We start from the raw sequence: 14526 nt of genomic DNA on the forward strand, positions 1-14526 counted from the left end.
AGGAGTACCTTCTTGGTTGGGTTGGTGTTCTTTTTTCTTCTTCTTCTTTTTCTTCTTCTCATCAGTAATGGGTTCAGCGTTATGAGGGAGATCTTGAATAGTGGCAGTGTTAGTCTGCTCAGGGATGGTCGAAAGGACAGGAATATCCTACAGGCCACAGTTCAGTAAGTTCACATTCAAGACAAAAGAAAAAGAAGTCTTAAGCTAAATGGATACCTTATCTGGAGCACTCGAACAAGTGGCTGGAATAGGTCTTTGTTTCTTCGAAACAGAAGGAGTTTCAGTTGAATGAGACCTTTTGCGCGAAACAATCTGGAAAGGGCATATCAAAGTTAACATAGAAATCTTACAGAAGTGTGAGAAGCCACAAGAAGATAAAAGCCTACCTGTAGTTCAACCTTAGATGGTGGAGGAAGAGGCTTGCTAGAGTCGCTGGAACCTGCCTTCGACTTACTCCCTGCATCGAAGAGGTGCGCATAAGAGAAAAGCACGCAAGGTAAAAATGATGCAAGTAAAAGTAAAACTAAAAGAATACCTCTGGCGTTCAATTTCGACTTAATCTTGTTCAAAATAGATGAGTCGAACCCATTAGAGATAGCAGTGAGTAAGGCAGTCTTGTCAACCAGGCGTCCTTCATAGTGTCGAGACCACCAGGTAAAAAATTCCCTAGTGCAGGCATGTGAGGGAGCGAAGTCGAATGGGGTAAGCTCATAAGAAGGCTGATTGAAGTGGTTCAAGAATGAATGGAACTGTGGTTCTGTCATGCCATGCTTGCCTAAACAAACCTCCCTCTCTTCCAAGTATATGCTCTTAGGGAGTATTTGAGTTAAGCCAAATTGGCGAGACACCAGGTTTGGGAAGTAGCCAACTAACCCAAAATCTCCAGAGGTCAAGCCAATTCGACAAGACAAGACTGTAGGCATCAAGTAAGCATTCCAAATGCTGTTGGTTACCATCTCAAATTCTGGTGGAGAAGGAAATCTGTGAGTAAACCAAGGAGGACCAAGTGGCCTATCCACAAAGGGAGCAAAGCTAGGCTTGAACTTCTTCAGGCTGAGAAAAGTATTAAAATACTGTTGAAAAGCCACATCATAACCAAGGCCTCTTTCCCTAGGCACCATTCTCGCCAACCTCGTGCCTTCGACTCGACGTGTTCTTGATTCCTCATAGTATGGCTCAGGCAAGAAAAGGTCAAGCTCAGCATGAAAAGTGGCAGTTAGCCATAATTGCAGTAACCAGAAAGGGCCAGCACCTAAAAAGGTGGATCCATCACCTGTTCTTTTAAGATGTTCACAAGCATCCCTCATGGATTCATAAAGACATCCAAGAATAAGTCGAGCGAAGTTGAATTGCTGGCACTCATGTAATTGAATAGCCATAGGGATGAATTTCTTGGCTACTTGGAGAGATTGAGTGCAGAAGACATACTGCGATAGCCATAAGGTTAAGAAAGCGATGTGCTCTTCGTCACTTACTTCATCACTAGTCTTTCGATTCTCCACGATGTATTTAGAGTAAGACTTGTTTCGAAAGTCGAATTTGATAGTGTCGGAAGCTTTGCAAGGATCATAAGTGTCGCCAAGAGGCGATAAGCCAGTAATGGCAGCAACATCCAGCAGTGTAGGAGTCATCATGCCACATTCGAAGTGGAAAGTGTTGGTGGAAGACTCAAAGAAGTGTAAAGCAGCAATAATCATCTCTTGCTGATATTTAAGGCCTGTCCGAGAAAGTTGAATAAGGTCATAAATGCCACAAGCTTGCCAAATGTCAGCTTTGTCACGTTGTACCCTGTCTAACCAGCCAAGGTATTGATCATTCAAAGAAGGAGCTGATCGAAACACTCTGTTAGGCGCCTTGATATAGCTAAAATTATAGGGTTCACTAATGAAAACCCTAGGAACACAAGGTTTATAAACAGGAAAGATAGACAGAACCTTGGAATTACGGCTTTTATCACTTGGTTTGGGTCCCCCAAACGCATGCACAAGGTTATCAACAGAATAAGGAAAGATTAATTGACTTTCCCAAAACTTTTGCAAGTCCAGACGTAACGATGGTTCTGGAACCACATCCTCATCGTAAGAAGAAAGAGTGGCGGCGGTCCACTTACCGGCGTAAGGAAGGAATTTTCTGACACCTGAATCTGACGCCATTGATGAAGGTATAAAGATGGCGTGAAAGAATGGTGATTAGGGTTAAATTTGGGAATCGCAGGTTGTTTGCAACGGTTGAGGAAAATCCGAGTGAAAAGAAAGTTGATGACTGGGTGATAAGTAGAAAAGTGAAGACAAGAAGTCTTTTGGAAGCAAGAATTCAAGAAAGAATCGCAGAAGATGAAGAAGAAGATGAACAGTTGACAGAGCAAAAATTGGAGAAAAACGCAATAAAGGAAGAATCTGGCTATTTATAGAGGCACACGGATTGAGGAAAATAGCAAATTTTTTCAACTTCCTATGTTGACAAGTGTCCAAACCCCTGGACAGGTGGAAAGAAAAAACAAGTTTTGGAGCCAATCCAAAGTTTTGAATGGCAGCCTAAACGATAGGAGAGATAAATGGAAAAGAAAGTTATCCATTAATACTTTCAAAAATGCCACTTCCTCTTTCGATAGACACCGTCGAAAATGGCATTTTTGGGGGGCAATTTGTTGGACATAAATTTGGTATTTATCAATTAAATATAATTGGTGGGTCCAATATTTATTTTGGAGGTTATATTATCAAAACAAAACTTTCAAAGTTGGTGTCGAGAACTCCCTATGTCGAAGCAGAAAAGCGTTTCGAGAGCTGTAGAGGATGCGTATAGTTTTGGTTTTACCAGGAGGCTATCGAAGGCGCAAAATCGAATCGAGAGATAGTTGGGCTAAGCCCAAAAAAGAAACAACGAACGGCCCAAAAGATCTTGGCGCGCGCTGAAGGAATGAAAGATGAAAGTGGAGAACGTGGTCGACGTGGCAAATGGAGGAGCGTCCAGATGATCGAAGAACAGTTACCACTTTGTAGTAGTATTTATAGTAGTTTTTCATTCAGAACAAGGGTCACAAAATTTATACAAACATTCTCTCTAAAAATTCTAAGTACTCAGCGATCGAACGAACGGAATTCGAAGGAGAAATGTATGTTTTGTGAACCATCTTTATTTGTAATTGTTTTTCATTCAATGCAATGCAATTTGTTTTCCAGTAATTTTTTCTAAGTCTGAATCCAGATACTTGCTTGAGAAACTGCTACTTCGAGGCGATTCGAATTAGTTTCTCTTGTATGCTTTAAAATATTTTAATTCCTAAGTGTTCGTTTCCTTATTCAAACGAACCTTCAAACAGTTTTCTTGAAACGAACAAACACAAAATTGTCCTGAGATTTACTAGTTGATCTCGCGAGTTTAAATACTTAAACTAGCGGTTGTTTACCAAATTCCAACGTAAACAGTATCCTATGTGCTCTATACATTGTTAGATTAAAAGTATACGATCTTAATTTGATCAATATAGAACCATCTAAATTGATGGACTCATAGTTTAAAATCTTACTCTAAAAAAAATTCAAAATGCTTCATCATGGGCGTATAATCAAGACCACACGATGCATATTACTTTTAGAAATCCGAAATGGTTTTAAACAATAGTAGAAAGACCCTATTATTAGAGCTGGGTATACGGACCAAGGTCCGCGGGCCAACCCGTTTAACCCGCAGCCCGCGCGGTCTTAAGACCATTTTTTTTTGCCCGTTTATATTTTTGCCCGTGTGGGTTGGACCGTTAAAACCGCGGGTTATGCGGGTTAAATCCGCGGGTTAGCCCGTGACCCGCATTCTTTTTTTATATATATAATTAATTACAAAATTTACCATTTATAAATAATTTGGTCCACAACACTTTTAACAAAAAAAAAAAACCTTTAATGTAGGGATTTCAAGTGTTACAATGGAGGCATCAAGCGGGAGTGATTATTTTCCTTCAATTTTCAATTAGTTAATTATATACATTACTGTTTTGTTTTTGAATCGGTTGGTGGTATTAGATTTTTGGTTGTACTTTTAATATTGGTTTGGACTATTAAATTTCTTTTTTATATTTTGAACAAGTTAAAGTTCTTATTCAATATCATCTGGGTTTATTTTATGGATTTGAAGTATGTATGGAGAAATAATTACGATAAAAACGAGTTGAATTTAATTTTAGTTGCATTATTTTTAAAGAGAAGATAGATAAACTCAATGATATATCACAAACTTTATTTATTTTTATTTGTTAGTTCAAGTTATAACATAAAATTATTAATAATATAGTTTTTTTTAGCTTTTATTATATCAATATTTTACTAATTTTGTTTATTTTTTTGAAAAAAGTTTTTTTTGTAATAGTCCGCGGGTTAACCGTTTAACCCGCGGGCTTACGCGGACCGAACTCGGACTTAATTTTAAAACTCGTTTATATTTGATGACGAGCTTGTTCGCCCCGTTTAATATGCGGGCTTATGCGGGGCGGGTTAAACGGGGCGGGCTAGCCCGCATACCCAGCTCTACCTATTATGACAACTTTTCAAAAAAAAAAAATCATCTTCTAATCTTAAATGTTATTATATTTTTGGTGAGGCGTGGCTTGATTTGGAAAAGGTAAAATAATAAAAGGAAACAATTTTATTTTTTTAATGTTAATTCATTAAATAAAAAGAAACGTAGAATTTTTGAAAAATGTGAAAATGTATCCCACACGCTCAATATAATCTGTCACCCTTCTACACTTAACAAGCCTTATTGTTAAACAATGTTTTTCTTTTTAAATTAAATACTCTATTAGCTTATAAAATATCGTTATTTTTCCCGGTCATCAGCCCCCAATTTGTCCAATCACAAGAACAATACCCTACTAAGGTTTGGTTTGGGTTTAGGAGGGAGAGTTTTTGTGGAAAGAAGAGGAATAAAACGATAGGAAATCCCTCTCTATCTTGAGGAGAGTATTTTTTACGGCGGCAAGATGAAAATCTTTATCAATAATATTTTATGTATTTTGAAAGTGTAACAAAATGATCATCTTTCTCTTTTCTTCTCTCCAAACTCCCAAAGAGAACATCATCTAAAATACATTTTTTGAGTTGCTTGTATAGAAGGTTTTTGGTCCAATAATAAAAAATAAAATGTCATGCAACATGAGTCGACTACTCAAACTTACTTCTTCCTTTTCTTTTTACTCATTCATTTATCTTCTAAATGTGTGTTCGAGATTATCCATTTTCACGATGAAGACTCGGGTCTAACCAAAAGTTAACTTAACATGTAGTTTACTTACCGCACGTTTGTCCCTCCCCACCTCCAAAACAAGCTATAAGTCATCTCTTCCTTTCCCTCCAAATTGAAAGAGGATAAATATATCCATCAATATATTCAAATTGAATGAGGATAAAGTTTAAGTAATACGACATCTACATCAAACAGGTCCAAACATAACTCTAACTAATGTATCACCAATGTCTCAAGAGACATGCATACAAGTACAACCACATAAATATATACACAATGCTGTAGCAAAACAGGAGGCAACAAATTAACATAGCTTATAATAGCAAAATCCAAATTGAAAAAAGGCAATAAACTTTTCAAATCCCTTGCAATTTAATTTTCTTATGTATTGTGGAATATTACCAAATTAATTTCCTTGCGGTCAAGAGTCTCCATTAGTTGGGCCCAATAGGCAGAAAAAAGGTACATGTTTTATTTTGCCGTATTCTACATATTTCATGTGCGTCCTACGCGTTTTTATTTTTAGTCTTCCACTACTTAAGTAGTGGAGCGGACGTTAAAAAAAAGAGAGATTTTTGAGAAATTATATAGATGTCGTTCGTTACTTAAGTAATGGACGTTATAAAAAAATTTGGTAAGGTGTCTTTGGGAGGGGTATCTGCTACCTAAATAGCGGTCAAAGATATTTTGATAAATTTGTAGGACGCGCGAGAAAATGAGCAGGATGACAAAAGAAATTCTCAAAAAATATGGTAAGTCTATTGATTCATAGGTTCAAAATCAAAATTTAATGTATAGACAATATATCAATCATTGATTTTTCCATGTACTACTCATTTTACTCTTCAAGGCTCACACAACAAAACAAAGACAATGAAAACAAAATAATCTCTTGGCCACACCCCATTCAAAAAATGAACATAAAAAAATAGAGGCAAAATTGCACGATGATACATCCATCACTTTGGATCCTCTATTACTATGCTGCATCTGTAGAATAAAGGACAAGAGTGAGAGGTGACATAATATGGAGGGGAAAAAAATAGAGGGCAAAAGGAAAGAGATAGATAGACAAAAATAAACAGGGTTGAAGAGATCCTAGCAGTAAAGAATCTAATCATTTGTGCTTAGTTGTCTTCATTGATACAAAAATGTAAAAGAAATAATTTAAATATGTAATTAAGACTTTTTATTTTATTTTTTTGATTAAAAGGTATTAAGTTTGACACTTGTAGTTAAATATGCAAACTTAAAAATAAAATTAGCTGTTCAAAAATCCTAGGACGTTCAACCGATAAAAATGATGAAATTGCTACGCCGGACGTCATGATCAGAGTTTGAACCTCGGCTCCTCCATTTTATGTGTTCTAATGACTTGTCATTTCGTCTATGTTTCAAAAAAAATAGCTAAAACTTTTAGAACTTTTAAAATTATTAATTTGGTTCAATTGAATTATTAAAATTTGAGTTTAGTTTGTATTCAGTGTTAATGTAAAAAAAAAAAAAACACATTCATCTAATCATATTTCACCTTAGATGATTCATGATTGTGATATCTAATATATCAATATGACAAAAAATGAAATGATTGAAGAAATAAAAAAAAGGAATTGATGGCAATGCCACATCAGCTCACATAGTTCATAGGTGGATGATTTCTCTTTCCACCTTCCAAATTTCTCTTTTCGTGCAGAAAATTTTGAAAAACATTTTTTGAATTTTTTTGTGTGTTTTGCGCGAAAAGAAACACTTGAGGGTGGAGAGAGAAACCATCTTCATAGTAGCTGAGTTGGGCTTAATAATATGCAGCCCAATAACAAACAAAGTCGGTCAATTTGACGCATTTATCTTGTTGAGGCTATTGGGTTAGGGTAGATAGGACCGGACCAACCAAATTGACGACATTATTAATAATAAATATATTTGAAATATTTAATATTTAATTATATATATATTATGCAGGTACAAAGATATAGACGTACCCGCTCACTTTTGCGTGTAATTGCATGAAGTGATTTTATTAGCAGTGTCAATTGTATTTGTAAGTGTGAATCTCCGTTTGCGAAAATAATACTTCCCAGAGCGGAGAATGCGGATAAGGATGAAGAGTATTTTAGATACACAAAATCCTAGAGGCAATGTTATTTTCAATATGCTAGCCATAAATCGAAATCCGCAGAAATATGCAGCAAAACAGAACATAAAAATGTGTGCTCCATTCAACGATGCCATACTCAAACTCCACGATAATGACTGCCTTAGTGACTTGAACCACCTTATTTTCCAAATGCTTATGCAGGTTGCTTTGTGTACTTTGTTACTCAAGATTTCCAACTAGGAAAGGCTCAAAATAGAATCAAAACACGGAAGGTGCTACGCAGAAGAGTTTGATTGTGAGAAATGTTAACACCTTTTCTTTAGATGTAAGAAATAACCTTTTAGTTTTCCATTTCTCCAAAGGAGTATGACACCACCCATTGTCTATGTCATTGTTCGTACATTTATTCATTGTAACTTAGCATTGATTCAACCAAAATCCTTCGTCAGGCAGCCAGCAGTAGGTATCGAGAACTGATGGTTGCAGCTATACCTGCAGAATTTCCTTCTGCTAAACAGCAGCATCGTAACTTAGCATTGGTTCAACCAAAATCCTTCATCAGGATGCCAGCAGTAGGTATCAAGAACTGACGGTTGCAGCTATACCTGCAGAATTTCCTTCTGCTAAACAGCAGCATTGTAACTTAGCATTGGTTCAACCAAAATCCTTCGTCAAGCAGCCAGCAGTAGGTATCGAGAACTGGTGGTTGCAGCTATAACTGCAAAATTTCCTTCTGCTAAACCGCAGCATTGTAACTTAGCATTGGTTCAACCAAAATCCTTCGTCAGGAAGCCAGCAGTAGGTATCGAGAACTGATGGTTGCAGCTATACCTGCAGAATTTCCTTCTGCTAAACCACAACATCAGCTTCCTCATTAACCTGCAATAGTATGAGTATGGCATCGTTGATGGAACAAGCATCCCCTATCATAAGGTAGAAACTTGTTGAATATCAGTGATGGAGCAGGTTAGAGCATCATCACATTGTTTCATTTGAAGTTCCCCTATCATGTTTTGAACAATTGCTTCCATTTCTTTTCGCAACTCAACCATCTTGCTAAGCTCATTTTTAGTTGTCGCAATCACATCATATAACAAACCACAAGCAACTACTGATGTATCATTGCAATCTAACTGTCCTGTGGAACACCCACACCATTATTCATCCATATACTTTCTAAACACAGATTTGCATATAGTTACATTAAAACTGAGCATCCCCCAATTCATGAAAACAAGACCAAAATAAGTCCAAGTACAATATCATCAAACATCTTTTGTCACACATTCTAAAGTGTCTTCTCAGTTCAACTCAAGCCTCTTCCTGTAGTTAACTACACAATAATACACCTATTTAGAAACACTCACTCTCCTCTTTCATCTCTTTGCCTAAACAATCAGCCTCAAAATCATAGACCCCTGTCAAACCAAACCCGGCAAACTGATACAAAATCTGTCAAGAGCACCCGTGCAACAATTCACCCTTAGATGTAAGCAGCCAACACCTCACCCACCTTTATGCACATATTAATGTCAATGACAGCCTGATGCTCCAGTCACCTCAACATAATACAGCTCAACTCAACTGCTACTAATGAACCAATGCTTCTGCTGCAGCGCGCCTCCATTTCTTACAGAAAAAAGAACGAAAAACTACTACCAGCCCTTGGACACCAAATAAATCCTTGAACTATCGACCAGAACCAATATAACCTGATGCTCCCTATGCGAAGTAAATGTTCTGACAACTGCAACAATACCACAGATCCAAACTAGATATTTGAAATGCCTTTTATTTCAGCTTTGAGCTTCCTATAACTTGCTGCTTCTATACTACTAACATCAAATGCACTGAATTGGAATTTGGTATAACAGTTCATGTATATATGCTAATTAAAAAAACAGTAGATATGACATATTAGAAAATACATAATCTGTAGGATAAATATCGAGTTGAACATTAAGTTGAAAGAACATCTCCAAGCGATCAAAATATTAATAATAAAAAGGTTAAAGAAAGGTAAAGTAGAAGCATACACAAAATCCTAGAGGCTATGTTATTTTCAATATGCTAGCCACAAATCGACGATGCCATACTCAAACTCCACGATAATGACTGCCTTAGTGACTTCAACCACCTTATTTTCCAAATGCTTATGCAGGTCGCTTTGTGTACTTTGTTACTCAAGATTTACAACTATTCTGACCAAGTACTCACTACATGAAATGAATAAGTACTTTAATTTGGTATGATGTATCATAGTAGATATATGAAAATAGATAGAGATATTAAAATTAATGAAATCTAGTAATACTCATGGTAATTAGGAATGGCTCAAATAGGATGAATAAATAAAACTTTTACTTACAGAGATAGAAAAACAATGTGAAGGTGGAAGTAATATCTTCTTAACAAGCATTAAACCACAACTAACTAAGTAGTACTTTCAAACATCAAGTAGAGAAACAAAGTGATCTTAACAAGTACAGCACTGATTAATAACTAAACTCTTTGAAAGCAACCTAAAATAGAAACCACAAGACTATCAATTAGTGATCAAACTTAAAAAACAGAATCAAAACGCGGAACCTACGCAGAAGAGTTTGATTGTGAGAAATGTTAACACCTTTTCTTTAGATGTAAGAAATAACCTTTTAGTTTTCCATTTCTCCAAAGGAGTATGACACCACCCATTGTCTAGGTCATTGTTCGTACATTTATTCATTGTAACTTAGCATTGGTTCAACCAAAATCCTTCGTCAGGCAGCCAACAGTAGGTATCGAGAACTGATGGTTGCATTGCAGCTATACCTGCAGAATTTCCTTCTGCTAAACCACAGCATCAGCTTCCTCATTAACCTGCAATAGTCTGGACCAGTTCCATCTCCAATTCCATATACCATAGTGCCGACAGCTCATGTCCTGCACCTTAATTTCTCTGTTAGATACCAAGAAGAAAAACTGAGGAAATCACAAATAAAATGGTTATTCTCCAATCTACCAATCCTTTAAAAAGATACATTTTCTCCGTTTCGGACTACTTTTTTAATATCATTCCACTCATTTTTAGTTGTCGCAATCACATATAACAAATCACAACCAACTCCTAGCTTAAATGATGTATCATTCCAATCTAACTGTCCTGGAGAACACCAACACCATTATTTATCCATATACTTTCTAAACACAAATTTGCATATAGTTACATTGAAACTGAGTATCCCCCAATTCATGAAAACAAGAACAAAATAAGTCCAAGGACAATATCATCAAACATCTACGTACAGCTCAACTCAACTGCTACTAATGAACCAATGATACTCTTTTTATTTCTTGCTGTCGTTATTTATCAAACACATACCAAACTAATTACACTTACTCTATTTGCAAAGATTCTGCCACCTTCAATCAACCCTTCAAAGTTCAAACTGTGCAAAGTGAGCCACACTATCAGCCTGCAACATAGTCATACCTCCCAGCCAATGGCATATTTTGTACCTTAATAACTTTTAGAAAACAAGACAGTTAAAGAACAAGTGACAAACAGATTCTTCCCCTCCACACTCGCTCGCACAACCCAAAGAATTTTGACCAATCACTCTTCTTCTCATGGGATTGTCTTTTGTCGACAAAGACACATTTGAAGGACCGCTTTTAGCTACACCCTTGACAACATATGAATATGATGTTAATAGCGGCGCTATAGCGGTATAGCGTAGCGTTAGACCACCTTTCCGCTATGTTGTAAGGCTGCTTTCCGCTACCGCTATAGCTTTCCTTCTTACCGCTATATTGCATTCCTTCTTACTGCTATAACATTTTTGAGGGGCTATATGAGATTAACAACATAGCATGTGATTAGTTAAAAATCAGTGTGTTTTTATTATTTCTTGACTTTACATCATCCTAGGCTACTTGTTAGTATTCCTAGTCATTATAACTTCCTAGACATTTAATGTAATTATCGTAGCTTCATTATAAATAGAAGTTGTGTGATCTTCTTTTAGACACACAGAATTCACCTATTTTAATATAAATCTATTGAATTGAATGGAGAAAACAATAAAAGAACAAGGCACCCATTATTTTGTTTAATTCATTAATAAATCTTTATCCATTCAAAAGTATAAACAATACAAGAAAAATTAAAAAATATTAAACTAAATGAGAAGCACAAACTTAAGAACAAGTGGAAACCAGATTCACACAATTAACAGTATATTATATATGGCTATCCTACAAAATCTACCATAGACCTATCGAGCAATATCCTCCCCCAACAGCATTAACAATTTACTCGAATGTTTACAAATGTTCCGATTTCAGAAAAGTAGGTGCTTTGAGTTCCACTAGCAAGTTGATGTGCATGAGCCTGCGGATTTGTCAGCTCAATTCCCTGCGCTGGTGTAAATGCAAGACATGAGGTTAAACCAGATGTAGCACCACTGCTGCCGTAGTTCTTTTCCTTAAATTTCTTAGTAACTTTTACACCAAGTTTACTTTGACCAGCCGACACACGAAGCTTGCCACTGCCAGCCTGACCAAGCATTCCATAACCCTCACCCAGACCATCCCCTAAAGAGCTCTCTTCAGGAACTCCAAACTGCATCCTATTTGCTAACTTCCTCATATCCGTCATTGCATACCTCCCCTTCATCTTCCTAAGCCTTTGACCACCTCTCTTCTTTTTAGGTTGAAAATCAGGCATTGGAAGTGGTTTCGATTGCTTAGTTGGAGGGGGCTCTTGCCACTTTTCGATTTTTTTGCCAATCTCATCCTTGAGAGACCGTCCAGTTTTCCCAGATGGATCCCCACATATTGAATCTACTCGTGCCGCAAGTGTACACTTTGCAGCCAGGAGTCGACATGCTCGCATTCTAAAAGAAGCAGGAGTAGTCTGAAATATTTCCGTTTGCTGGATGTAACCAACATGAAACTGCGACGTTGCGGTAGAGAACCCGGCAAGATTGTTTTTCTTGGCTCCCAGAAGCTGAACATTACAAGCAGGCATGTTTGCAAGAGCTGATAGGCCACCAGCTATTTCGATGAGTTTAGCTGCGACAGCACTGACAACTATAACAGATACATTTGGTGCTATATAAGCCATTCTACTCTCTACAAAATCAAGAATCTTTTTCTTGGCTGAATCAAGGGCAAGAACTCGATCACAAGCCTCGATTGTCTTATTAAGGACTTGTTCCGGAAGTGGCTTGCAAGACTTAGTGATTGTCGACGCTGTAACAGAGACAATCAGGATACTAGCGATTCCTCTACTTAAGTATCAGATGTTATAAAAATGTGAAATTTGAGAAGAAAAAAAAACCTAACATGAAAATTTCTCATTATAATCACTACTTAAGGAGCGGGTGTCTTTTAGTCGATTCCTCATTGTATTGACAACTATTTGATTAATGAAATTAGTTAAGTTTGCTTTTGTCAAAAAAAATATAAAAAATGTAGCGGGTGTTAAAAATGATATTTTTGAGAGAAAAACACCTTCATGCGTAAAATCTGTTATTTAAGTAGCGGACGAAAATATTTTGATAATTTCTTAAGGTGTTCTTGAGAATCAGTAGAGTAAGTAAATCTCGTTACATTAAAGCCCAAGCCCAAATATAAGCAATGAGCCTAAGCAAAAAACCCAAAACGGAAGCCCAAAAAAAAACAACAAACGAATCAAAGAGAGAAAGTAAAACATTTCACAAACACAGTTATTGTTGTTGTTGTTCTTCTTGTTGTAGTGAGAGTGAGTTTTGTAGCAAAATCGATCCATAGAAAAATTCGAAAAGATGAACACAGATATCACTGCATCAACAAAACCAGAATACCCAGTCATTGATCGCAACCCTCCTTTCACTACCGTCGTCGGAAATTTCAATACCCTCGATTATCTCCGTTTCACTACCATCACCGGCATTTCCGTCACCGTCGGTTATCTCTCCGGTAAACATCTTCCTCTATTTCACATTCAATTGAATTGAATCAAATTGAATTGAAAATTAGAAATTTTAAATTGAGAATTGGGAATTTTGATTTTTAGGGATTAAGCCTGGAATTAGGGGTCCTTCAATGGTGACTGGTGGATTGATTGGTGTTCTCGGTGGATTCATGTATGCTTACCAGAATTCTGCTGGTAGAATTATGGGTTTCTTTCCCAATGAAGCTGAGGTAGCTCGTTACAACAAGAAATGATTTTTAAGAAAACAATCACTTTTTTTATGAGTTATTGAATAATCAGATTTCCCTTAAGCTCTATATTGTTGTTGTTATTGTGATGATTTTTGAGGGATTCTGTATATCAATTTGGTTTATAAGTTGGTAGATTTATGTGTTTTGTTCTATGAACTTTTAGGGATAAAGTGTTTTGTCTTTGAATATATCACTCCCTTTGAATGCAAGTTCATGAATTCTATGTTGTGTTCTTATTAGTAATGGAACAAATTTTGGGATTAGCTGCAATTACTTGTTTTGCATTGATGGAGTGACTAGTGAGTGACATTTGAAGATATATAATATGCCTATATATTATCTTGGTTTCTCGCCGCCACATACATACAATTTATAGTCTTTGTGATGAGGTATAGATTTGCGTTTAGTACTATTAACAGATAGAACTAGAAGAGTTACTATAAGTACTTTTTTTTAAACAATCAATTTTAGTAATTAGTATTGTTAGTTTTTTTTTAGTTTTGATGAGGGTGAGAATCGAATTTCCAACCTCCTTATCACTGTACTCCCTAACTCATTTATCCCAGCCACCAAACCATCATCCTTATAACTCCGAGAGTTGCTATAAGTACTATACTACATGCATCCTATTTCTCGATGGATACCTGTCTATATTTTGTGTCTTTAGGAATAATAAATATATGATGATATGCTCTATATATCAAACTTTGGGTGCCTTGCTAATGAGTTATGTCACTTAGTTTTTGGATTTTGAACCTTGCAGAACTTAGTTTTTTGCAGTGTTATACTGCAATACTATGTAAATGATAACTATGTTAGATGTCATAACGAAATATCTGATCTATTTTTAGTAGTCTTACCTTGCAATTGCAAGAGGTTAATTCCACAATTTGAGTGTGTAGTCACACGGTACTAACTCCAATGTTGCCTCAACATAGGGTTGTTTAGTACTGCGGTATGATAGCTTTCAATGCACGATCAACCGAAGTTTCCAGTTGTTA

At 36.3% G+C, this 14526-nt stretch overlaps 2 protein-coding genes across 2 annotated transcripts; one reads left to right on the top strand and one right to left on the bottom strand.

Annotated features, from left to right (window-relative positions):
• Positions 1–8262: 8262 nt before the first annotated feature.
• Positions 8263–12679, bottom strand: LOC123896278 (U4/U6 small nuclear ribonucleoprotein Prp31 homolog). Its single transcript, XM_045946689.1, has 4 exons — positions 12660–12679; positions 11634–12606; positions 8704–8788; positions 8263–8474 (listed from the first exon to the last, which is right to left on the bottom strand). Exons 1-4 carry the CDS (start codon positions 12677–12679, stop codon positions 8263–8265), a joined length of 1290 nt encoding a protein of 429 aa, XP_045802645.1.
• Positions 12680–12998: 319 nt separating this feature from the next.
• Positions 12999–13748, top strand: LOC123897820 (NADH-ubiquinone oxidoreductase 20.9 kDa subunit). The gene is made up of 2 exons (XM_045948607.1): positions 12999–13279; positions 13377–13748. Exons 1-2 carry the CDS (start codon positions 13126–13128, stop codon positions 13526–13528), a joined length of 306 nt encoding a protein of 101 aa, XP_045804563.1. The 5' UTR covers positions 12999–13125; the 3' UTR covers positions 13529–13748.
• Positions 13749–14526: the final 778 nt, after the last annotated feature.

The sequence above is a fragment of the Trifolium pratense genome, linkage group LG7 (assembly GCF_020283565.1).
Source record: "Trifolium pratense cultivar HEN17-A07 linkage group LG7, ARS_RC_1.1, whole genome shotgun sequence".
Taxonomy (NCBI): Eukaryota; Viridiplantae; Streptophyta; class Magnoliopsida; order Fabales; family Fabaceae; genus Trifolium; species Trifolium pratense.